We start from the raw sequence: 26,168 nt of genomic DNA on the forward strand, positions 1-26,168 counted from the left end.
TGGGACTTTGTAGGATGAACGTTGAGGTTTATAAGGGCACAAGGGTGACTAATAAGGCCTGAATTGGTCTGTACTAAGGTAGGTACTAATAAGAGGATTACAGGTATGTGATTCCAAATATGTTGTACGGCATGTACACTAAACACGGCGAATGGCTTAAAAAATTGTATAATCTCATATAGATGTAGATGCCACTGGTTCTTTATGTTCTGCAGTAGATGGCACCACCGCCATTTATTGCGCGGCGGTTGAACTTACGACTCTCGGTCCGAACAGGCATCTGGACGTACGGACCTGGTTTGTTCGTATATCGCAAAGTTCGTAAGTCGAATTCTCGAAAGTAGGGAAGTCCCTGTACTTGGAAAGCGTGAACAGGGGGTGGGGGCGGTGCCTGCAGCGTGGGTGGGCGGGGCTACCGAGACGCGGGGCGTGTCTTACACAATGACGTAACCACGCCCCGAATCTCCCCCCTCCCCTCACGCTCTCTGTCTCCCCGCGCTCCTCCATTGGCGTTCCCATGGCGACGGGGGCTCTCGCTGTCGACCAATCACGGGGCGCGGTATTGGAGTGGCGACGCGCAGGTAAACGCGTGGCTGTCGGTGATGGTGGTGGTGGTCGCTTTCACGATTTACCATTTATAGATTTAGCGTCCTTTGTCAAAAAACAGCATTAAGCGATCAACATCGTCGGCCAGAGGATTGCTGACGGTAAAATATTGCGGCACGGCAGTGTTGCAATCGCGGGTAAGGGGGAAAGCAGGGAACACGGCCGCGCTGGTTTACGGGTCTCTAAAATAATTAATGTGCCGCGGATGTACTTTGTCTCGCCACGGGAACGACGAGTTTCCACCGGCTGGTTTAGAGCGGTCGACGCAGATGGAGCGCCGTCGCATTTCGCGTTTGAGCAGCAGCAACAGCAGCAGCAGAGTTGTTTTGACTTGAATACGAGCATGCCCGAATGAGTGTCGGGTCCACACAGGTTTTAATTTGCTGCATTTAGAATATTAATCATGTTCTAATAAAAGTGGTTGCAGGTCAAGTGAGCGTGGCGGGGCAATCGTCTACTTTTTAACCATAATAATTCCATGGTGGAAATTCCACATTCCGATGACAAGTGGATATTTGCACAAATCAGCCTCTCTTGTTTTCCCACAATGTGGTACTAATTTTGTCGGTGTTTGACAGGTGATGGGCTGAGTAAATCCCCGGCTGTGTTTGAACTCGCAACCTTATGGTTGCAAGGCACGCGCTCCAATCACCGTGCCGTGCAGCCGGATCCAATATTTCGGATTATAAACTTCATTGAGGAAAGCCTCGTCAAATGTCAAGACTCCCTACGTGGAGGATACTGCATTGGAATGTTTGGTCAGGTTAATTTCAAAGGAGTGGTAGGAAGCTTACACAATACCTAGAGCAAACCCACCAAGCATATGAGGGGTTGACGCTCACAGGTCTTCTGTACTGCTATCTCCTGGTCATCTGTCTCGCAGCGCAGTGGATTTGGGAGTTCCACAAATCTACCTCATACGGCCAACCTGAATGTATATAAATGCATTGTGTTGTGGTATATTACGGTTAATACGATTACACATGAGAAAATGCAGTGGTCCATCAGCCTCTGGGCCTTCTGGACCAGGGACCACACTTTGCGTTTATCTGCTTCAATAAATGCTGCAAAAAAATCTTGATTCAGAAGGCCAATTGGCTGGTGGACAGAATTATGAATTGTTTTCGTTAGTATTTAATGCTTTATGCATATTACAAATTGCATGTCACTGTGTTTCCTCTGACGTAGATTCGATGGCGTTTGCAGCTCCCAAGCAAGTGAACGGCGCGGCGAAGATGCAGACCAAGTTCAGCACTTGGACACCCTTGAACCACGTGCCGAGTAACGACAAGGTAACTTCGGCCATTAATTGTCCTGCTCATGAACACACACTGGGCATCCAATTAGAAGTATGAGGTTTTATTTTTTTTATTGCTTTTATTGATCCAACCGGGGGGGGGTGGGGGGGGGATGGTGTACAATTTCCGCGACAGGTAAATAAATGGTGCATAGCGGGATAGGCGGCTCGGACAGACAACCAACGTGGACGTGTAGGACTGTAGCGTTATGTGGTACGTGCGTCAGATCTCTTTTCTTCGTGGAAGGAAGGGGGGAAATAGAGGGGGAGGATTCGGTCTCATTTCAAGTTCAGTGAAGCAAACTCAGGGTCTCTGGAGTGGCATTCAATAAGTATGAGATTGTTTTTTAACAAAAAAAATTACCTTCGCCAGTCATTGAATAATTGTCAATATTACCAAGTGAGCAGTGGATAAGCTTGTGACAGGAATGTGGAATTTCCACTCCTGGTTTAGGGCCACCCACACCCGTGTCACCCCACGGTCACGTGTCTTGACAAATGTGCAATGACATTGTGCGTTATGTACATTTCCTGTTGCATTATATGTGCATCCTACGTCTCCCTTGCATTACAGATATTTTGCTCAATGGGTTCGCAGGTTCCTATAAATAAAGTGCATTGGTTTTGTAAAATATGACCATGGCTGTAATATTGTACAATTCCCACAATACATTTTTAAAAACAATTTAATTAAACATTGTTTATGATTACGCAAATGTTCACCTCTACAACCAGTTCCCAATTGTTATGATGTTTAAATATGTTTACTAGCACCCTTTATTAGATTAAATCCATTAAACCAATTTTAGACATTAAAAAAAAATCTGTAAAAAATATATTTTTACTTGATTAGATTTTCTCCTGAACAAGAAATTTACCAAAATTGGGGAACAAAATTTCTACCTAAAACCAACCCTCTACACGCGTAAAATGTGCATGTCACACCCTCATTACACAATGGCGATCCATGCAGACTCACAACAAGCCTCCACGTCAGCATGCCGCCGTTATAAATAAATCCTGCTGATGCCTCCCACCGATTGCTGTGTTTGTGTTTGTGCGTGTGCTTGTTCGCGTCTGGCAGGTGTTTGAGGAGCGGCGGGAGCTGGTTGCCAAATGGGTGAGAGTTGGCTCTTCATCGTTCCTTGCCAGCACCTGCCTCCCAAAGTCATCTACCAGCTTCCCCCTCCTGTCTCCAGTGCCCCCCCCCCCCCCCGCACCCTGAGTGGACGGTAGATAGGAGCGTTGTCTGGCTGGCGCTCGCTGCAGTGTCAGCTTGTTGCCCAACTGGAGGAGAGGGCAACACACATTTTGACCTACCTGGCCTCTTGCCTTGTCCCGCTCGTCAGCCTGGCCGCTATGAATACGGGCTTCGTAGATCAGTAAACGCTTTATTCAACCACACATCAGTGCTCTCGTTTCGTGGGACATGTTTACCGATCATCAGGTGTGCGCAGTGGCGTGTAAACATTTAATTTGTATTCGCAATGAAAACCCAGATATACGTGAAAAAGGCATACTGTGGTGAATCACGAAGTCTGGCGTTTGGGATTCCCTACATTAATGAATTTTGAATAGCAAATAAACCCCCAATCAAACGCTTACGTTTTGGCAAAAACCTAAGAAAAACCTCGTGATGGCATTGGACCTCATAAAACATAGATTATCGCCAAAAGCGTCAGTGGCAGCTGTGTATGCCAAACGACACCAGCGTTCTCCCTAGAAAGTGGAACTTTGATGGGTTCCCACTGGCTCTGCAGGAATGGGAATAAGTGCTAAAATATTAGGGGAAGAGATGGGAACAGACATGACACATAGGAATGGACAGAAACCCGATTCATTTTAGTAGCTCTTAGGTTTGGATGGGAAGGGAATTGTGCCCACGGGAATGTGGAAATATAAACCGCTCATATGAACAGGGGGGAAGGAATGATGATAAGGATTAACACTGGCATTTAACATTCACATATATTATGGGATAACGTTTTTGGCAATGGCCCTTCTTCAGTGAGCTGGGGTAGGAAGATGGACTCATTCATAGAATGGAAATTACAGTTTACACTAATCCTAAGTAACCTGGATAATAAAAAAAATAAGAGGCATTGACTATTCTGTTAGAAGGCACCGTGAATAATTAATGTTATGAAGTTTGTATTTGTGATTGTACTCAACTTCCAATACAGACCCTTCATTTTTTTTGTTTCCATCAAATTAAATGTTTTGTTTACTATTTCAATAATCTGTCCTTTGCTCATAATTTAACATTCACTCTGACAAGCTCATAGGATACCTGGGATGGAGTTGATGAGATGAGACAAAATTCAGATGCCATTTATTCTAGTGTCACTTTCTACTTTCCACCATCCTCCTCGTCCATCTCATTTGCCCCCCCCCCCCCTTTCCCTCTCCCCCCACCTTCCTACTGGCTGGCGCGAGAGAAGTTTGAACGCTGGACGGATATCCAGCGGCGCCGCGTTCTCGAGGAGGTGCTTTCTTTCTGCTCCGAACGCCAGCTCCGGCACTGCGAGGCGCTGCTGAGCTCCGCGCTTCCTCAGCGTGCACTAGACCCGGCACGTGCCCTCCCGCGCGTGCTCTGCCTCTATATCTTCGCTCACCTTGACCCGCGCAGCCTCTGCCGTGCCGCACAGGTCAGCACCAGCTTGCTCGTCCATTCAGTCCCCCACCCACTTGCACATCGCATCATCATAAATTAATATCGATACTGCACCTCCCATGCAGTGCATCTGGAGGTGCCAAAACAAAGCAGTATTTGAGATAATTACTCAGGAAGGAAGTAACTGCAGACCAAATACAATGTTGAGGTTGCAAGGTACAATATAGACAAGATATACAACAATGACAGAGAAATAACTGTAAAGGCAAAATGTGCTTGAGTCTTTTTCCCTTTTTGTTGTCCACTCTATTTGAGTTGTATGCTTTTGAGTTATGTCTGCTTTGCCGATCCACCAGTTGGTTAACCTGCTCAGTCACTGGTTCCCATTGCGTGGTCATTGTGAATGTAAGTGCATTTTACCTGTACTCTACACCACGCTCCAGCTTTTTGTTGTTATCAATCATCAGGTGCATGCAACATGCATTAACTTTGTTTGCATATAAGTAAAAAATATTGGTGTTCATAAAAACGCAGTCCCTGGAGGGTCATGATGACAAGTTCAGAAACTGTCCTATACCACAGTTTAATGCCGTAAATTAGGTCCTGTTAACTTAAAAAAATCAAGCATTTTATTTGTCTAGGAAAGCATATCTGAGTCTCAATAGACATATTAAAGATGTTTATCAGTATTTGTGAGGAAACCAAAGTACCCTGAAATTACCCACACATCCGGGGAGGAGTGACACTCAAAGCTCCAAGCTAATTTTTCTCGCTCATTCACTCGCCAACCTGTTCACTCACATATTCCCTCAATGTTCGAATGCTCATCTGCCCGCTGGATCACTTGCCCACTTAACCATGCATTTGGGGTTGTGGCTGCTTCAGCAAAGAAAAATAGAGAAGGCACATAAAATGTTTTCTACATGCATGGGGTTGTCTGAAAGGTTAGCGTACCCTAGACCCTGCCTGTGGAATTTCACAGTTCTACCCCTCCTCTACAGCGAAGCCTCTTCTCTCTGCGCCACAACTGGACTTGTGAAATGTCACAGGCCAGCATCGACTTTAATCTGCTCAAACTGTACAATTTGCATGCCAGATTCTAATAATAATAATGCATTTTCCCTGATCTATTTTCTGGTTGTACTGTTCGGCATGAAATCCAACGATTTTTTCCCAACATGTTGGAAATTTCTTCAGGAACTGTCTGATTTTTTGCTGCATGTACTGGTAGTTTCTTCAGTAACTTCAAGAACTTCTTCAGGAACTGAGGAAGCTCCCAGCACATGGAGTGAAACATTGGACATGCTGCCAACCAACACACAGGACAACTCCAAAACACATCAGAGAGCTATTCATCACAACTGCAAATCCTTACATAGTAAAAAATGTATATTTTACATTTCCAATGCTGGTGACATATATTCGGTTCAAGATCATGGCTAATGTCAGTGGCAGATATCTGAACAAGTCGTAGGCCTCTCCTAGATCGACCCTGCCTCAATTTGAGTACCTGGTGCAGTATGTAAACATCAGCACTGGGGAGACAAAGACGGTCGGCCGTGGTGCTGCCCTCACCACCCCCTCATGCACCGTGCTGGCCTTCATTCGTGTTCATGAACAGCACTTGCCCCAACAGTCTGTTAAAGGCTTTATGGGGGATATTTTTCTTTGTGTGTGCATGGACCAGGTTTGCTGGTACTGGCGCCACCTCTCAGAGAGCGACTGCCTGTGGATGCCCAAGTGCTTGCGCTTCGGCTGGAGCCTGGGCTTCTCGCCAACGCCCTTTGAGCAGGGCCTCTGGAAGCGCCACTACATCCAGGCAGTGCATGAGCTGCACTGCCTGAGGCCCAAGGTGAGTTTGTTCTCTGATTTCACACCAACTGGGATGGCGCATCAGTGGTGTGAATGGAAAATGATCTTTTTGACTCTAGTAAAGTAGATTATTACACTCGTGATACCTGCAGAAAAGTATACCCTGCACTTGCCTGATGATTGGTAAACACATCACATAGATAACGGTGATTCAAAGTGCACCTAGCCTGGCACAAGCGCCGTAGTGTTGTCACCGCCATTTAGTGGCAAACGGCGATTGTTGTTGTTGTCCCACATGACAGAGAATGCATACCTGTCAACCCATACGGTTTACCCGTATTATTGTATATGAAATTGAGTAAAAAAAAAGTTTTCTATTTTTGTGTGTGTCTCCTTTGTGATGGGACTTTGTAGGATGAATGTTGAGGTTTATAAAGGCTCAGGATGACTAATAAGGTCTGAATTAGTCTGTAATAAGGTAGGCGCTGATAAGGGGTTGACACTATAGTAATACTAATTCAAATTACAATAGGGTTATGGTTAACCCTAACACTAATCATCAGATGTGTACTTCGTGTAATTATTTGCTTTGTATTTAAATGTCGAAGCTTGGTAAATGGGTTAGGCAAATAGGCATGCCGTAGTGGGTCGCAACGGGAATTGGAGTGTGAGACACCTTGCTGTAATGGAACAATAGCAGATCAAACAGATTCAGAATCTTTATTTAGACTGGAAGAATCCGATGAGCTATGAAGCTATTTTTCACAGATGTCCAAACAGGACTGGACGAATAGGACAGACAGTACAAAGGAGATGGTACAAACGAGACAATCTGTTCTTGATTGAACTCTAACCTCGAATCGTAACAATTCTTCAAACCTTCAGTCGTGTGAATCATTACAATGCCGACTGCTTACCAAGGCAATTGGAGCCACCTGTATTCACAAACACAAGCTGTTTGCACACTGATGTCACTAATGTTATTCCTACAACGTACGACACTCCCTGTCCATGTTCAAGTCTAGGCCTAAGCCCTTACTTTTTCCCTCTGCCTACGAATTACTTTTCTCTCTATAAAATAAATGTGCGCACATCTAAATGCTCTATAAATCAAAATTGTATTGTACACTAGAATGTTTCAGATGTTCCAATGGTTTATCATTTTAATTCAAACATATTACATTTACGCTTCTTTTTTCAATTGTATCACTTGTTACCTAGTATTTGCTCGTAGAAACACATACGTATGATGCTTTAACAAAAGAGATGAAGGGCTGTTTCAACACTTCGTCTATGCCCCTTCAGGAGCAATGTTTTCCAGCAGAATTGTTTTCAAGCTTGCAAACTCTGCACTAATTTGGACATTCTGAGTCTCATCAAGTCAGGCCTGTCAAACAAAAGCTCCTATATTTTTTTCATATTGTTTGGTGTTGATTATAATTTATTTTGGCACCAATACATCACATAATACATCTCGTATATATTGTACATGGACTTAAGCAAAAAATCAACCTCTTTAAAGCTAATAATTGATAATAAAAAAAATCGGTCTCCATTTACTGAAACTGCTCAATGTGATGTGAACCTGGCAACCTTAGTTTTATTCCCAGCCACGGCTATCATCAGTGGTGAATGATATCTGAACTGGTCCTGGGCCTCCCTCTCACCAACCAACGTGGCTTTTGGACTATTTCATCCAGCAGTGGATTGGACACATTGTTGTCACTTCTCTCTTGCTAAATAAGCTCATCTCAATGGATTCTCACCCTGGTCATAAACAAAGGTCATCAATCTATGGCCCTCCCTCTTTCTGGTCTGCATAAGGGCCATTTCCATTAGCCCGATGCATAATTAAATGTCTAAGCCAGGGTTAATTCGCTGAGCTCCACTGCCAATGCCACTGTTGAAAGTTTTCCCTGCATGTTGGCTGGAGCACGGTGCACATGAGTAATGAATAAAACATAAATATCGAGTGACTCGCGATGAATGGCCGCCCTTGTCGGAACAAACCGTTGGCCAAGCGTCGTGATCGTGTTTACAAAAATAAACAAGTGAAAAATGTCACCATGCGCACGCGTCATGGATCAGAAATGCGGTAACGCAATGCTGGGTTGGTTGGGCTCGTACATTTTGTTGCCTGCCATCCTTAGAGCAGTGGCCACACGCCATACCCTGCCACACTGGGAGCACATTCACAGAGTGCTTTGGGGCCGTCCATAAATGACGTCACGCACCTAGTGGGGGGGGGGGGGGGGTCAGACATTTGTGAAAATGTATGACGACGGGGGGGGAGGGGGGTGTTTGAGAAATGTGACGTCACATACAAATGCGCAACTTTAAATAAATATAGAATTGTTATAACAACACTAATTGTTATAACAACACTCCTACGACATCAAGAGTGCAGCGCCACATTAAATACGCACTACAATGACAATAATTTAAAGCGATTTGAAGCATGTTTTATTTTCAAATTGGAAATATGTTTTTTTTTGGGGGGGGGGGGGCAGAGCTTTGTGACGTCATATTTGAGGGAGGGTCTGACTTTTTGTGACGCCATGTGACGAGGGGGGGGGGTCAAAAATCGTCAAAAATCGCGTGACGTCATTTATGGACGGCTCTTTTAGGTTGAATAAAAATGTGTCAATTATTTGCCAACAGAGTTATCAGTAATTCTGTTTTTCGATGACGAAATGTCCATTCAAAATTCTCTCCTCTGCACTCGTCACAACACGTGCAAAAAATGGCTGGACACTACTTCTGCAGTCATTATACCGATGGTGATGACACTGATGATGACGGCTGCTATCATGCTTATTGATGTCGATAATGATATAAACGATAATGGTTACATTGATGAGTGTCGTGCAGCGCACGCCTGTCACTCCGCACTGTGGAGTCCAGGGTTGGTGGATCACATGTTGAGTCGAGGTGCCATTATGAATCACAATTGCGTCGTGTGCAGTGGTCGTGGCCACCCGATTAATACTGTAAATGTATTAACCTAGAAAAATGCAGTCTGCCTCAAATTGGACGTTAAAGCACCTTTAAAATGTATCGAAAAGGAGTAGGCCATGCGTGCCGGCGTCACGATGCAATTTTTCTAAATAGCATAAATCACTTGAAAATAACTTTATTTTTAAAGCCACATTGCAACATCGCCCCCTACCAGCAGAAAAATGCCCACTCAGTGGTTGGTGCTGCATTTACCTTGTGCCTGATAGGGACAGCTACCTCTGGGGTCCCCCCCTGCCATACGCCTCCGTGAGATCTACAGCATGGGGATAGCGGTATTAACATTAACCCCTTCCCATTCCGAGACGTCTGCAGGCTGGGTCCCGTTCACCGCTGAATCCCGGAACGTGCAAGCGAATAGCGTTAATTTTATTTAGAGAGGCATAGCGCCGTTGTTTTTAAAGGCATTGTACTCACCGCGGAGAACTGTAGCGACACGACCGCACTCTGTGATAGTTGGTGCCAAACTGTGCCGCACGCCCTCCCGTACGGCCTTTTTACCTCCGATTTCGCTCGGAATCGATTCGATTCTGTCATTGGAACGGAATCTGAAGAAAAACTGATGACGTACACGTACGTCATCGGAAAGTGTTAAATTGATATGATGACATGATGCAGACACCTCCCGAGGATGCCCTGGTTGTGGCGGACGTGCAGCCGCTGGCGAGGCCGGACAGCCAGGCCGAGGGGAGGCTCGTGCCGGGCTCGAGATCGATGATGCTGACGTCCGCGAGGGGTGGCGGCACACGGGGGAGCGGCAGGGAGCTGCCGCCCTGGCGCGCGTCGAACCCGCGGCCCGCGGACACCCTGCGCTACAACTATCTGGACAACGACGAGCCCGTCGACGCCACCAAGCTCGCGTGCGTCTTCTCACCATGGCACCACTTCGCTGTCATGTACTCGGAGGGAGACGTAACCCAAAATACAAACAGCCCTTATCTTTTGATTTAAAGCTTTCGTGACTGCAGGGATTCATATTCTTGGTTCTTTCGGTAAAGTCACGTAGAAGGGAAACAATATATTTTTATTATTTTATTGTTTCCCTTCTACGTGACTTTACCGAAAGAACCAAGAATATGAAGCCCTTATCTTGTAAATACGTACCCAGGCTATCGGCCTCGTGGTCCTCCTGTCGTAAACACCTTCCAGGAGCACTCAATTCACCAGAACAAAAGTTTTTTCTTCCATTGAACAAAGTGTCAAACTCATGACACGTACGTTTTCATCGTTCATATTATGGCGTATCATAGCCCAAAAATCTATGATGAACCACGTTGGGAAATCTGTGACCCAGCCTTGGTACGCGTCTACAAAAGCCGTTTTATTTATGGGCTTCATCTTAAATCGTGTTTAGAGGAAGTCATGTCAATGATCCATACAGACGATCCAATTCCTGGATCATTGCAATACCCTGTTGGTATTGTAGGGATCGCCCCAACGTTGGTAAACATATGATTTATTGTATATATAGCACTTTTAGGTGAACAGTTCTAATCATCTATTTTAAGGATTTTAATAGACAGTAATTTGATTCCCTTGGCATTACATGCAACACCTTCAGATGCAGGCAATTGATATCTCAACCTGCCCTGGGCTTCCCGTAGATCAGGAGAGACAAAGTTGATTGAGAACAAATGGTGCCAATGCCACCATCCCCTTGCACATGTGCAGTATGGACTTTAGCAGGTGCCCACTGACGGTACATGCAGTGAAAGACTTGAGGGAATTAATACCTTACCATGGATGACAATTTGGCTTCAAATTGGAATTCAGCCTCAAATTGGAATTCAGCCGAATACCAACTGGGTTTGAAGACTGGGTATTGAATATTTGGTCGAACAGTAAAACGTGCTATTCAGTGAACATCTACCATCAACGCAGGGTGGTGTGGTGCAGTGGTAAGCGACCCGAGTTCAATTCCCAGACACGGCTAACAAGATGTACCAAATTATATGCAAATTGTTGGTGCCCCTTGCCTTCAACCCACACTGATCAGCATGGTGCTGGCACTGGCAAGACTTCGAATAAACGTCCTTTTACAAATGGCCCAACATCATATATCTGTGTTTGTGTGTATACATATAGTGTAGTCGTGGTCAACCGGCGTCTCCCGAGCCGCATGCGGCTCTTTAATCCACCACATGCGGCTCTATCGAAGGGACATAACGTAGAACTACTATCACAATGGCAAAGTCTCCCGTGTTGTACCAAAAGCCGTCAATATATATACGAATATATATTCACTTGGCTCTTTGCAGAAGTCAGGGTAATTTTTGTCTCTTGGTCTGTTACAGGTTGGCCACCCCTGATGTGTAAATAGTAGCACCGGGGAGACAAAGGTGGCCAGGTGCAGTGCCGTTTACGTGATAATTCTGGCACCATTCTGGCCTCAAAAGGTGCTTGCCATCAGCACTTGCCCCAAAAGTCCATGTAAGCTACACAAGAGATCTTTGTTTTTGTGTCTGAACATCTCAGGCGGTGGAGAAGAGGGGGCCCTGCTCCTGACATGGGTAGAACCTCCCTGGGCCCCGACTCACAGCCTCGCTCGACATCCGGAAAGTTACGGAAAGCCCAGTCACTGGTGAGGGGACACGTCAACCCGGTACTAGCCACATGCCACCAGTAAGCCAACCCTACACGTGCAGCCCAAACCCATATCCTGACCCCAATCTTGCCCAAGCCTCACCCTAACCTTCAACGATAGGAATTCATATTCTTTGGGTCTTTTGGTAAAGTGACGTCGATAGGTTCAAAGAAAATAACAAAAAACTACGACGTTTCGATCGCAACACAAGCGGCCGTCATCAGGAAAAGGGGGGGGGGGGGAGTGCGACCACTTGTGTTGCGATCGAAACGTCGTAGTTTTTTAAATTTTCTTTGAACCTATCTACGTCACTTTACCAAACGACCCAAATAATACTTCAACCATAGTTTTAACCACATCCTGACACTGATCTTATCATGTAGCTCGACGCCTCATCTGAACCATGACCTTACTAAATCTGATCCTAATATTTACCCAAAAACCCAACCCATATCCTAAACCTCACCTGAACATGCAGTTGTAAACATTGTAACCTTAACATGTAGCCCTAATCAGAATCCAAACCGACGTAATTCTGAATCCTGGCCATAACATTAAGCCCGAGCTTCAACATGAATGCTACTTAAAACACTAATATTGGCCCAAACTATAATCCCACACGAGACCATAACCCTAATCTGAAACCCAGACGAGACGCTTTCTTCCATTCTATCAACACTTTCTAATATTAACCCAATCACTTAACTGGAACTTGAACCGCCCGCCCCCCCCTCCCTCCCCCCCCCAAATCTTAGGTAGCGCTGCTTTCCCTGGACAAGGCTGTCGCGACCAGCGGCAGACAGAGGCCCGCGTGGGCCGGGACCCGTGGCGAGACCCCTCCGCCACTCTTGGATGCACAACACAACGCCGGCGTCCGCCCTGCCCCAGCTCGACGTCCGCCCTCCGCCGCGCCGGGCGGCAGCATGGGCGTTAGGTGGGGGCTCGAGAGGGGCAGCCTGGTTCCGGGCCCCGAGGTGGGGCCAAGGGAAGTGGAGGGAGACCGAGCAACACTGGAGGAGAGCCTGGGGGTAGCGGTGACGCAGGATGTAGCGTTACAGACATTCTCGCTGGACGGAGCCAAGGGCAGTGCATGAAACGTATAATGATGCGTAGTTTTTTTATGCGGTCGTTACCATGTCTTCTACTTTACTGATGATTGGTGAGCAATGAGAGATGAGTGTTGCCAGGATTTTGGATATTAGGGCTGTAATGTTTGACCTTTCCAGCACAAGGTACATTTTTTGCCATAACTTTTGTACAATATTGTTTGGTCCGTTAACCTTAATAACACTAGCATATCGTTTTCCTTTAGTATGCGTAAATAATGTTCAGTGCTCACACGACTGGATAGCTCGGGAGCCTAAAAATGTATCTTAATCATTGAATTAATGCATCGTTAATAGCTTAATGGATTAAGTCAGGACTGAGCGTGCACCTTGCTGCGACGTGCAGCAACATTGGCAGGAATTTATAATCCCACTTTTTATTTAATTTCTATGAATTATTATATGAAGGTAATTAATCACATTGTCAGATTGCAATAAAAAACAATTTTCTTCCTGAACATGACATTTTAAGCTCAAAACCAGACTTAATTTTGTAGAATATAACGAGGTCAGACGAGAATTTTTAAGTGAGAATTTATACAAAACACAATTTGCTGGCCATTACAGGGCCAAATACTTCACTCTTTAATATTGCATGTACAATACAGCTTTGTGGCACACAATTTTAAGAGCTAATGGAACAATGCTTTCGATAAAAATAAAATACATTCTCTCACACACACTTTCTATTGAGTATTGTTATTAAATAACACGAAATATGTTACCTTCCAAGTACAATAAGCGCACTGCTGGCCCCCGTGTTGCCCATACAACCAACCGCCATCAAACCTTCTAGTTCTGCTGTGCTTCCGCTCTACCAGCCAGTCTTGAGACCAGATTTCATGCCCCCACTGCGAGTGTGGGCTGTCTTGCTCCGATAGCGGTCACGTAGTAAAACGTCATTTGAAAGCAGCACAAGATGGAACGCTGCCTGGCATATGCATGAGAGATCTGTTAAAGCAATGACAACCTGGGCAATTTCAGGGCAATCGTTGCTGGCATCACTGGCAAAGGTTGCTGTATCATCGATCGCAATATTTTACCAGATCTGGGCAATTGTGATCACTGCTCGTCGAGTGAGCAATTGGCATTGCAACTTCCCATCAGAGCACATGTCAAAAAACTCACCAAGGTGGCATAATCTGTAAACCATCAAGGATACTTGGTAACCGTGTTCATTGGTCAGTCATGACTTGTCACATTGTCTTTGTGGTACCAAGTTGCCACGGTTTCTTAGAGTGAATTTGTTTCTGTTGACGATTGCCCTAAGCTTCTCAAGTGTATCACGGCCTTTTTGGAGACATCACACGCCATCCTCTGGCATTACCACCATCTTCGTCCCTGGCAGACCATTTCCTGAAGAACTACATATTCTCTACGGCCATAGTGTTTGGGAAGAGTTCTTGCGTTTAACATTAGGCAACTCAGCAGCATTAAACAAACCATGTCTTGCTAATGAGACTCGGAAAAATTAAACGAGAAGTAAAAAAATAGTCCATAGTTCGCCTATTTAAATGCTGCTGAAAAACATGTTAAGAAACACGGAGGCTGAGGAACCTGAATCATATGTTAGTGTGCTGAAACACAGACCCTTGTCTGTTGAGTCACGTTTTTCATTACTCCTTCCTGGTAAAGATGTTTCTCAATGGTTTATTTAGTCTGTTGAATGTTAGTGTTATATCTAGAATTGGAGACACATCCCAACTTCCTGATAAAGCTTTCCTTAATAAAGGTAATATTTTGGATGCTGTTGCCATGCTACTGAACTCCTATCTGCACAACCGGGTAACGATTGATGATTAACTGAAGTCAACATTGATTTCAAGGCCGGTTCAATAAAACCACAGTAACACCTCAACAGTAAATGTGATACCAATTCCTTCCCTTCTTAAAAATTGATTTCTACTTCATCGACTTTAAAGCCACGGAGTGAGGCACTGCCGATGGAAGGGGATTATTAACCGAGATGCACACACCCCATCCACTCCACCGTACAAAGTCCCTGTATCCATAATTTCCTTCCCGGCTACCGCCTCAAACACACTCAAGCCTGTGTGTTGAGATGTTTCTAGTGATGACAGAGTTTTACATTTTCGTCAGAAAAATCCCAGTCCCTTATTCACACACTGCTACTCAATGCAGGATCGCCAGTGCCTCTATCACCCGCTGTGCATAGGCTTCCTTCATAAAACGTGATCAAATAAGCTATATTCATTAACAAGTACATAAGTATATAACACGCCAAATTCTAAATGTTCTATTAATATTAACAGTTGTTTTTTTCTTCATAACTGATTAATGCCTGTTCGACTTTTTGTTTTGTCTACAAATATAGCACCGTTATGATTACACAAATCCTAACAAGATGGCCAGCCCACACATTTGCTTTACACTCGAATACCGGAGTTGTGAATGTTTTTGGTGCACGTTGCACATGTACGCACATACACACAAATACGTACACACGCAAATGTGTATGTGCACTTGCAAGCAAGTAGAAGGTTTGCACACAATTACATGCAATGTATGTGTGCGCACAAATAGCTATTGATACGTACACATGCAGGTACACGCACAAACATGCACAAAGACAAATATGCACATACATACGTTATACATTTGTACAGTATGTCTGTGCATGCATGTGTAAGGCACACATTTAAAATCAGATTAGCAAGGCGTGCATTTCCAGTGATTAAAAAAAAAGTGATTACAAGTTAAAAAACTAAACCTCTGGAGCTATAAACATTAAATAATAACCCTCAAACAAGTCTATACGATTGGCTTTGGAATTCCATGATCCCTTACAGGCCTTGAGCAGTAGGAATTTGGCCTCGGACTGTGTTCAGTGAACAGGGTTTTGTTGTTGTTTTTAACTCCGTGGAAGAGCTAGAGGAGGAACCGAGTGCTATGAGATCACGTGCAATCACGTCAACATGCATTCACTGTCAGGTGATATAATGGGATCACATGGTACCTTGTGGTAACAAAGTGATGTCATGCATATCTCAGTAACATCAAGACACCGCAGCCTCCACCACCCTCCCCCAAAGGTGGCCTTGCTTGACACGTCAAGGTCATGGGTTACGATTACCAGATTAAGGATACAGTGTGATTTATTTTAACAGTTAAAGCTACTTTTAATTTGTAATACTCATTGTTAAGTATACATTTTTTATGTTTAACTGAAAATAAACATAAATCACAACCCTAACCACTTACTGACCCATAATGTCCCTTCCCCTCAGCTACAGTGCCTATTCACCTACACTTTTTTACTTAAACATGATTGTGTACATTCATTGTTAAATGTACTAACAGGTTTATTTTAACAGTAAAAATACGTCGTCATAGTTATATTGAAACTTTACCGTTAAACGGTTATTTGGTTCACTCCCCTGTCCAACTCTTATTGCTTTTCTAAGGACGAACGATAGCTCCCCACTGTCCCCAAGTGGTATCGCTTATGATTGCAAGTGATCGCATGCAAACACGCTCACAAATCAGGCACAACCAAAATCATTCTCTACCACGTGCGTGTCCACATGGACGAACAGTTGCTTGCATCCACTCATAAGCTCTCCCACACACACACTAACATCCACGCATTATCACACGTACTAACATCCACTCAGCACATTAACAACCACTCAGCACATTAACAACACCGCACCTCTTATTAGCATGGTCGGCTATTTACGGTGCGAAAGAAGTTCAAAATACATACTCGCACACGTACTCGCATGCGTTCATAAAGCACTCATTCACACATGCACGCTCACACAAAGGTACTCGCATTTCTTAAACAAGTACTAACATACAGGTACTCACATGCACTCACATCCACTCGTACAGCAGTGAAACTTCTTGGTGCAACCAAAGCAACCGATCGCCAACAACCATCTCCCTTCTCCAGATATCGCTTGCGCCGGCTTGCCGCACACCTCAGTGCCAGGTACCCCGCTTCATCCGCTAGCACCCTGTCTCGTCACATCTGTATCACTTCTGGTGCTGTCACTGCTGGCGCCGTTGAGACGGCGGGTGCCGCAGCGGTGGCGGTGTCAGTCGGAGCTGCGGAGCAGCACGGTGCGTGCGTTCACGATGGCCTTGAACGCGTCCTCCGAGCCGGGCGCCACGCTCTTGTCCGGGTGCAGCAACACGGCGAGCTTGCGGTATGCCTTGTTAATCTCATCCCTATGCGCGCACACACGCACATACATATTCAGTGCTGATGTTGACACACACCGCACCGGGTACTCATTTAAGGCAGAGTTCAGAGAGGCCCAGGACCGGTTCAGATATACGTCACCGATGTTGGCTGGGAGTTGAAATTACATTCGGATCACCGGGTTTGTAGTTAAGTGTGCTAACCACTACTCCGCTGCTCCCCAACACTGAGCATACAGACACATGCACAAATAAATGCGTAACCACGAAAGATATATTTTAAAAAATAGTATACTACGTAATATTCATTTTCATGTGGCAGTGGTTATCTCGTGGCTGCTGATAATGGTGAGTGACTTAGACCTAGCCTGGTCTCGCCTAGATTCCCGGGAAGGCACGGGGATCTAAGTAGATAAACCAGGCGAGGCCGGCCTGGTCCCGAGGCCACCAGGCTGCAAGCGCATTTCCATTAAATACTCATTAATAATGAAGGCATCATAGTTAATGGCATCAAGCAGGAGAAACACACGTTGTGTGATATCATGTGACGATGTCATCTCGTTGAGTTTTTTCTACATGTATGCAGTTATAAGACCCAGTGTCCCTTGGTCTACATCTGCCTTGCATGGTTGCACTGTCCAAGGCCCTGCACCTCCCCGAGTAAGGAAACTAAGCAAGACCGTGGTAAGTCCAAGTCATTCATTTTTGGCCATCGTATGTGACATTATTGCAATAGGTCAATATGCAATATTATTCATGATTTAGAGTTTTTTTTTCCCATGGGTTAGCTAATCCACGGATACATTTTCGAGGTCTACATTACTTCAAAATACAAATATTCTCATATTGGATAATATATACAAACCATTGTTACTCTGCACTACAGACAGAATGAGCTAATGCATTAACGCTTTCAATATTAGTTGAAAAGCATATAAAAAACAATTATTCTTGAAACGAATCAAGATGTTGAATTACGACAATTCGTTGAAGTACATGAAGGCTTAAGCAATCATTGCATGGCTAAAGTCTAACCCTCAACTGGCTCTCAATCCAATCCTGGGTCAATTTTGATATCGTACTCAGTGTCTTCAAATTAACCATAAAATCACCCCTACCTAACTCTGCTCTTTCATTTCACTCTACTCCCCTGCCTTTCCTTTCTTACGTCGACCCACTCCCCTCCACACACTCTCCTTCCTCTCCTCTCTCATCCCCTCTACACACCCGAAACCCCCGGTCAACCTTCCCGCAATGGGCAGTCGCTCAATCTGTCCTGCTGCCCCCAAATTCAAGAAACTCCCTTTCCCCATCCATCCATCCATCTTCTCTAACCAATGACCGACTGCGCGACCCGAGATGTGGTTGCATTTAGATGCTACATGGTACCGTATCGTATCTACAGTACGACGAGACACGACGAATTTCGGGTTGCGTCTTCCTTTAAGCCACAGCAGCAGCAGCAGCGGCTGTGCGTGCCGAGGGCGTGGCGAGCACGTGACCTGCACCTGTTTGCCCCGGGTTTCAGCCCCAGCATCTCCCAGCAATCGCGGCTGTTGCGGATCCTGCGGATGGCGTCAGCCTGCTCCTTGGTGAAGCCCACGGTGACCGCTGGGGTCGGCCGCCGCCCGCCGTTGTCGCACAGCTCCACGATCGCCGCAAACAGCGTCTGCGGCAGCGTTACCTTAGGTCAGCGTTTCTGCTTTAGTCTTGGTGTAGTTGACGACAAACCGGTGAGATTTTGGTCAAGTCTTACATTTTCATTTAGTTATTAGTATGTAAGTAAATGCTGATTAATTGCACACCATGTCCAGTGCTCATTAACCCACAACACCTGAGATGGTACTGTGACCTAATACCGGCGAGCATGGGGACACTTCTTGTAGCATCAATGTGTACCTAGACTGGCACAGGCACCTGAAACATTTCTCCGACGCCTTCTCCAGTCTGCGCCGACGTTTCAAAGTAGAGGAACCCACGGCTTTCCGCCCAGAGCCTCCCCTCACTGTCATCCACCACCCTCCTCCGCCCTGTCTCCACCTGCATGGAAAAAAACAATAAACACATGAACCTTGATTTAACCTAGACGATATCCATTGACCATAGGTATAGGGAAATATGAGAATCGTGCACTGTTGATATGTGTGCATGTGTGGATATGAGTATGTGTGTACATGTGAGGCAAGAGACCAGGGCTTTTAGTTGTTCTTCAAGCTTTTGGGATCACAATAATTCAGGACCTTAATGATTGCCAAGGCCCTGAATGTTAAGTCATGTGACCAGGAGTCAAGAGCCATCCCCTATTCATCTTAGAGTGCGACATGGATGTCCTCTGGCACCCAACATTATTTGACAACTTCTATCCGTGACTGCACAACAAACCATTTCCATCTGGTAGATACAGGAGGAGTCTGATTGATGCCTGTGTCGTTAAGATTTGGCTCGCTACTCATCAACCACCTTATACATGTTGATGACTTGTAAATCGCTGCTCACTCTGAGAAGTTGGGAAACTGCTTCCGAATCTGCAGCTTGCCACTAAAAAGCAAAGGCCTTACTCTCAGCCTCCACCCTGAGGATCAGTGCGTGTACGTGTGTCGGTATGTACAGGAGTACGAGTGCCAGCGAGTGTACGGGCGCACCTTGTTGGCACACACCACCACCAGCACGTCGTCGGGCGAGCCGTGCGGCCCCATCTCGTGCCGCATCTCGGCGAGCCACCCGTCCAGTGCGTCAAAGCTGTCGCGCGAGCCCACGTCAAATACCAGCAGTGCACCTTGCGTGTCCTTGTAGAACTCATTACGCACCTAACACACACAAGTGTAAACACACGGACACGCGTGCAGGCACATACATATATACGTTATGTTGCGTATCCTAACATTCCACATTTTTCTGACCAACAAACCGCCCAGGCCCAGCGCATGACTTGTGCACGTTGTAACTAATTTTCAATATTCACAAACCCGACCTTTTCAAAAACAGTGATGTAATCTTAATATCATGTACATTTGCTTACCTTTAAAGTGCGATAAAAAAAAAATTCCCTTGCTTAAACGGTTTGTGCTTTACTGCTGCCCAGTTTGTGCATGGTCTAATTGTAATTTTCTTTAGACGTTCACACATCTGACCTGTGCACATATCCGCCTATATCTCAGTCCTCAGCAAGTCATAGACCATTGGAACAAATTCTGTTGGCGAGAGTCGATTAAGGCTGACACAGCACGAGGGGGTGGTGTGGCCGCTTTTGCCTCCGTGGTATTGACGTTCACACTCTGCACTAGGTACTCATTTAAAACCGATTGGAATTTTTGGAGGCTGTTGACTAGTTCAGATATTTGACACTGTGCTAACCACTATGCCACTGCTCCCCACAAAAACAGACATGTAGATGCACGCACAGGAAACTTTTTTTCTGAATGTTAACATCCCAATGCAGAATCCTTTTGAAACATTGAGGTGCAGTGAGGCTTTCCTTTGTAAATACAGGACTATTATTATTAAAGCTGGAAACTGCACTCGTGTGAATGTATGTATGTTGAACTTTCGCACCGTACATAACCAACTACGCTAATTGGAGGTGCGGAAAGAGGTGGTGGTGTGGCCTGCACCACGTACGCCTGGCCTCCTTAATCTCCCGATTGCCGATGGTCACCACACAGCACCAGTTTCTCATTTGGGGGCAATTTAACCTAGGTAGGTTTCAGGCTAGCAGCAGAAACAAACTGATACTGGTGTTTCATATTCTTAGCTCTTTCGGTAAAGTCACGTTGAAGGGAAACAATAAAATAATAATATATATAAAACAATAAAAATTCTCATGACGTTTCGACCATAACACAAAATTTATTTATGCAAACCGACACACCTGATGACGACCGTTTGTGTTATGGTCGAAACGGCGTGAGAATTTTTATTGTTTTATATATATATTTTATTGTTTCCCTTCAACGTGACTTTACCGAAAGAGCTAAGAATATGAATTACTGCAGTCACGAAAGCTTTAAATCAAAATTTTATACTGGTGTTGTTGTGTACCATTGTCAGCAATCCAACTCGAGGATGCAGCACTTGATTGGACTCACTTCGTAGAAAAATGGGTGTCCAGCCATGTCGAAGATGTTCACCTTCACTTCACGGTCTCGAACGTGGACCCTGGATGACATAAAGGGAATGGTCTGTCAGTCTATTGTCGAGTGACACAATCAGGGACCGGTTCACCAGTCCGTTGACTGGGGGTTGCTTTAGCATGCTGGTAAGAGCAGGTTGGTGAAGTGGTGGGCTCAGGACCAGTTCAGGTATCACTCAGTACTCATATCAGCCATGGCTGGGAATCGAACTCTGGTAGCTGGGTTCATAGACCAGCGCGCTAACCACTACACCACTCAGCCCTCCCGGAATCAGTGACATTGCCAAGCGCGAGCGTGTTTCCATGCTGCTTGTAACATGAAAAGGTTTCTATTCATAATTTAAGTTAGAAGGGATACAATATGAATGTTATGAGTATACACAGTTACATTATTACAACATATATTTCAATATAAAATCAAGCTTATTAATCATGTAAATATTCTAATGCCAGTAACTGTTCAATTGTAATAGTAGCTTATCTACAATACAATGGAGATCAATGGTGCTAAACTTTATTATATCTCTCCCCAAGCAAAATGGCGTGTAATATTACACGTCAAAGTTACATAGTGTCCTATCTACTCCTGTATACTGTGGGGGTGGCTCTCACTTGGTGACTCCGTAGTCGATGCCGATGGTGGCCATGTACTTGTGCACAAAGCGCTTTTCACAGTATCTCTTGATCAGGCAGCTCTGCACAGAACAACACGCACAAGGGACGAGGAACAAAGGCAGAGACGGGGGTTGGCAGACGAGGCAAGAGCTCGGGACGGTGACATGGCCGCGAGCACGTTTTCCTCTTGTTGCAGAGGTTCACAGTTCAAGCCAGGCACCGCCCTGATTGATACTACGGAGTGTAATTTACGTATTATGTATTTATGTTGAACTTCTTTCGCACTGTATGTAGCCAACCGTGCTAATAATAAATATGCGCCGCCTGTTTCACAGTGAACGTTAAAGATCGCGTGAACATGAGTAGGCCGTGTGCTGGCATCATGGTACAGATTTACCAAATCTGATAAATTACCGTACTCACAAAATACTGAATTGGGAAGCCACATAGCAGTATCTCCCCCTATTGGCAGACTAATGCCCACTTTCTGGCTGGTGCCGTTTTCCCCTTGTGCCTCACAGGGACAGCTGCCACTGGGGGTCCCTTGCAGCAAAACACCTCATACTGCATGGGATGCACGGTGTAAATGATCATAATGAAGCGAGACTCTGGTGGTGTTTCCATGCCTATCAATAAAGCCATTCATAAATTATCAATACTCATTTTCAGATTCTATTATCGATTCCAAACCTGATGAAATCGTGAATATAATCAGAAATTTTTTCAACCAGAGCCATTGTAAGACACCAGTAGCAGGTCTCATTAGTCAGTGTGGCACGTTCACACAAAGACGCACGCACAGGGCAGGACTTTTATTTGTACTGTTAGACATTTCAAGACTTGCAGCAACCAATCTGTTTTAATATTTCCATGCAATTATCAATCATGCTGAACAAAAGTTAATTAACGATAGTTATTGGCCTTAATAATGAGACTGACACATCTGTGATAATACCTTGGTAACACGATGACATTGGGACCGATACCCTCGTGATGAAACTATAGGAACGAGATGCTCTGGTAATTCCAGTGGTCTCAATGAGACATTCCCAATTAGATTCCAGTGGTGATGAAATCTTTTGCTCACCTTGCCGACCTCCGGGTTACCCATGCTGATGACCTTGACACGAAGACTTTTGCGCACCTCCTTGCGCTTGGCCAAGTTGTGCGAGTCCATCGCCTCCTCCTGGCCACAAGGTTGGAGTTACTGTATTTAAAATGTACCTCCTTCCAGGAAAAAAAAGTATTTCCTCATTCGTACATATTAATAAGAGTACAGTATTTTTCGAGCCTTTTATAGACTCTGGATATCATTCAAGCTATCACAAAGAGCTAAACACACATTTAGAAACGAAAGCACCAATTACAAAAATGAAAGAGTCACGCGAAGATTACATTAAAACATTACCTACATTAAAATGGGTGTCAGAGCGAGTGACACGTAGATGAACTGGCTCTGGCTCTTAGACTAGTGACATATAGACTGAGTGGAACACATGCTGAGTAACAAATAGATTGACCGCTGAGCGGATATGTAACTTGCAGAGCTAGGTTTCAGGTCAAATACCCGAATGCAAGACGCACCTCCAACTTTTGCATTTAAATATCGTTAAAGAACGTCTTATAATGGAGGCAAGTTTATGCTCATTTAGTTCGTTACGTATATCCCCCACAATGACGTTCATTATTATGTATTATCCATTTTTAAGTCAAACTTCAATAAATCTGTCAGTTCAAGCCTCACTGCTGATGAGACACTGGAATGGTAAAACTCCTTTACAGTTATATTCTTGGTTCTTTCGGTAAAGTCACCACGTAGAAGGGAAACAATAAAATAATAAAAATATAAAACAATAAAATTCTCACGTTTCGACTGCAACACAAGCAATCATCATCAGGTGCGTGTGTTGAACTAATGGCGGCTGAATGTATGCACTCACAGAAGGGGCCGTGTAAATACTATTGTATTTTCTACGTGGACACACGTGCGAACGAGGCGTACTTGCCCGCTCATTACAGTTTTGCGAAGCCGAGTGGCAAGTTGCTCATCCGCGCTGGCAAATGCAATCAGCTCGCCACGCGTATCCGCGCTGCGGAATCCAACCGCGACGGCCTACCTCACCCCCCCTTGCCAACGGGGCCTGCCGCTCGCCTAGGCCCGACTCCTCACGTCCGCGACCCGCCCATGGTCCCCTCCGGCCGCGCAAGCGAGTCGCCGTTTGTGTGCCTCTCTCGCTCGTCGCTGCGGGAGCGTCCGCCGCTGGCTGCCGCTGACTGGATGCGAGGGAAGACTCCCAAGGCTCTCGCCGCCGCCGCCGCTACCACGGGACGCAACCGCCCGCCGCCACAAGGCGGACGCACCATGGGGGAGCAGTGACGACGTTCGCGCTCTGCACTTTCGCGGCCCTGGTGGGTGAATGGGCAATGCGATTTACCGTATTTGTTTGCAGTGTTTGTTGCGTGCATTGTTTTTTTTTTATTATAGCCCCTTGTTGTAACCGTTTTATTTGTATTGCTATGCGCATAGAGACGTTTTGGTGCTATTATTGAAACGAGTGGCGTAACTTTACGATTTTACGGTATTTATACGTTTCTCACGAGCAGCGGTTGTTCTGCGTACAACAGATTCGTCGAGAATAATTTGATTGACCTTAATACAACCATGTGTGAAAGCACATTGAGATTGTCTTATGAGATTAAAGCTGTATATTTAACCCACTTATAGTTTGTCTGGTGACTAAGTCACCATCTGGGGACCCTTTGAGAATGTCTCTTGTGATTGAAGTTCAATATTTAACCCATAGGAGAACCCATTGAAGTAGTCTGTCGTGATTTGCCTCATATATTTAACCATGTGATGTCCTATTGAGATTCATTATTTCTTGTAATTGGCATACTTCTATAAAAACCCGTGCCACTGATATTCGTTGTATCTAGTGATTGATGTCCCTTATTTACCACAGAGCTGGGATATCCGATTAAGTAATCTATTACTCTGCCGATTACGTTTAAACGAAGGTACTGATTGATTGACACATTTGAGTACTCGATTACTTAAAGTCTTAAACGATCGGATGTCCCAGCTGTAGTTCAAAGTGAAATCCATCGCGTTTATAGAAGGGGTTCATGGGGGAAAAGTTGGCAAAACCCACCGTGATGACGACTCTGAGATGATTCCACGGTGAGGTCACAGCCACTCCACGGCATCGTGGCTTTGCAAAAAGAAAAAAAGCCATTTTTTTACCAGTTTAGGACATTTGCAAAAGAGCTAAGGGTAAAACAAAATTGTAGCAAAAAAAATGTTAGCTTCATTTTGACTTAGCCTAGCATTTACCGTTAAATGTTCCACGAGAGAGTGAAAACTCTGCTCTGCACACGTGTTTTAAAGTTAGGTACGTACACACAATTAACATCGGGGTTGTCTAAACCTATGCAGTAGTGTTTTGTGAGGATGATGAGATTTGTTGGCTGAATAGAACGCAGTTTCAATGTAAGGCCATGCGCCGTTCTTTTTCCAATTTTATTTCGACTCAAGATTAGTCATGATCTTCCTCGGCCGTGTTCTGTCTACTGCTGGATGGACTCCCCACGTCGTCGTTCTCGCACACAATCCCGCAATGTCACACAATCAATTTCGCAACGAGACAATCTCATCACAACATTTTTGTGGTGTTATCCTGTTGGGCATGCCCCCTCCTTTACATCACCACTCATCCATCCTGTCCGGGTCCACACATATTCCTTCACATTGAGAATGTGTTTTTTTTCCATTGGAAACCTCATTTGCCAGTAACAAAATATGATAATTGGTTTTTTACCCTTTTATCTGGCAACAAAACTGACACCTTGTTTTTACAAGGAGTCATGTTTACATTGACCACAATACCTGCGGTTGGAACGCAAACAAAAAACAACTCTGATAATGTATGTGGCACTGTCCTTGAAATTGATTGGTCCACACCAATCAATCCACACCAATGAATTTCAAGGACAGTGCATACATTATCAGAGTTGTTGTTTTTTGTTTGCGTTCCGACCGCAGGTATTGTGGTCAATGTAAACATGACTCCTTGTAAAAAAAAAGGTGTCAGTTTTGTTGCCAGATAAAAGGGTAAAAAAAACAATTATCAATGTGTTTATTCCCTGATCTATGCGTTTCTCTTTCCATTTCTCTGTGTGCATATTTTAAAGGAAGAAATCATGCTTCTTTGGCTTTTCAGTTT

The 26,168-nt window shown here is 44.9% G+C and overlaps 2 protein-coding genes across 5 annotated transcripts; one reads left to right on the forward strand and one right to left on the reverse strand.

Annotated features, from left to right (window-relative positions):
• Positions 1-438: 438 nt before the first annotated feature.
• On the forward strand, positions 439-13,714 carry LOC116946573 (F-box only protein 16-like). Of its 3 annotated transcripts, none has more exons than XM_032961601.2 (8): positions 439-581; positions 1,795-1,898; positions 2,988-3,023; positions 4,345-4,551; positions 6,205-6,369; positions 9,963-10,204; positions 11,820-11,925; positions 12,684-13,714. In XM_032961601.2, the coding sequence occupies exons 1-8, from the start codon at positions 518-520 to the stop codon at positions 13,020-13,022; spliced, it is 1,263 nt and encodes a 420-aa protein (XP_032817492.1). In that variant the 5' UTR covers positions 439-517; the 3' UTR covers positions 13,023-13,714. The 3 variants fall into 3 exon arrangements, with proteins under 3 accessions (XP_032817492.1, XP_032817493.1, XP_032817494.1); XM_032961602.2 differs by having other exon boundaries at positions 542-743; XM_032961603.2 differs by having other exon boundaries at positions 542-707.
• DNAJC27 (DnaJ heat shock protein family (Hsp40) member C27) lies at positions 13,585-24,329 on the reverse strand. 2 transcript variants are annotated; one of them, XM_032961604.2, is made up of 8 exons: positions 24,063-24,329; positions 23,033-23,131; positions 21,943-22,025; positions 21,287-21,356; positions 19,844-20,008; positions 19,119-19,241; positions 18,710-18,870; positions 13,585-17,228 (listed from the first exon to the last, which is right to left on the reverse strand). In XM_032961604.2, the coding sequence occupies exons 2-8, from the start codon at positions 23,120-23,122 to the stop codon at positions 17,096-17,098; spliced, it is 825 nt and encodes a 274-aa protein (XP_032817495.1). In that variant the 5' UTR covers positions 23,123-23,131; positions 24,063-24,329; the 3' UTR covers positions 13,585-17,095. The 2 variants fall into 2 exon arrangements, with proteins under 2 accessions (XP_032817495.1, XP_032817496.1); XM_032961605.2 differs by lacking the exon at positions 24,063-24,329 and adding an exon at positions 23,812-24,056.
• Between the last annotated feature and the right edge of the window lie 1,839 nt (positions 24,330-26,168).

The sequence above is a fragment of the Petromyzon marinus genome, chromosome 27, assembly GCF_048934315.1.
Source record: "Petromyzon marinus isolate PM22_M1 ecotype Great Lakes invasive population chromosome 27, UKy_Petmar_22M1.pri1.0, whole genome shotgun sequence".
Lineage (NCBI taxonomy): Eukaryota > Metazoa > Chordata > Hyperoartia > Petromyzontiformes > Petromyzontidae > Petromyzon > Petromyzon marinus.

What these genes read in the sequence shown, in the direction of transcription:
- LOC116946573 (XM_032961601.2), top strand. Translation starts at nt 518, where the DNA reads ATGGCGACGGGGGCTCTCGCTGTCGACCAATCACGGGGCGCGGTATTG. An exon ending in ACGTGCCGAGTAACGACAAG is followed by an intron (nt 1,899 to 2,987) that starts GTAACTTCGGCC and finishes CGCGTCTGGCAG; the next exon opens with GTGTTTGAGGAGCGGCGGGA. An exon ending in GGGAGCTGGTTGCCAAATGG is followed by an intron (nt 3,024 to 4,344) that starts GTGAGAGTTGGC and finishes GCGCGAGAGAAG; the next exon opens with TTTGAACGCTGGACGGATAT.
- DNAJC27 (XM_032961604.2), bottom strand. Translation starts at nt 23,122, where the DNA reads ATGGACTCGCACAACTTGGCCAAGCGCAAGGAGGTGCGCAAAAGTCTT. An exon ending in GTAACCCGGAGGTCGGCAAG is followed by an intron (nt 22,026 to 23,032) that starts GTGAGCAAAAGA and finishes TGTTCTGTGCAG; the next exon opens with AGCTGCCTGATCAAGAGATA. An exon ending in ATCGACTACGGAGTCACCAA is followed by an intron (nt 21,357 to 21,942) that starts GTGAGAGCCACC and finishes TATGTCATCCAG; the next exon opens with GGTCCACGTTCGAGACCGTG.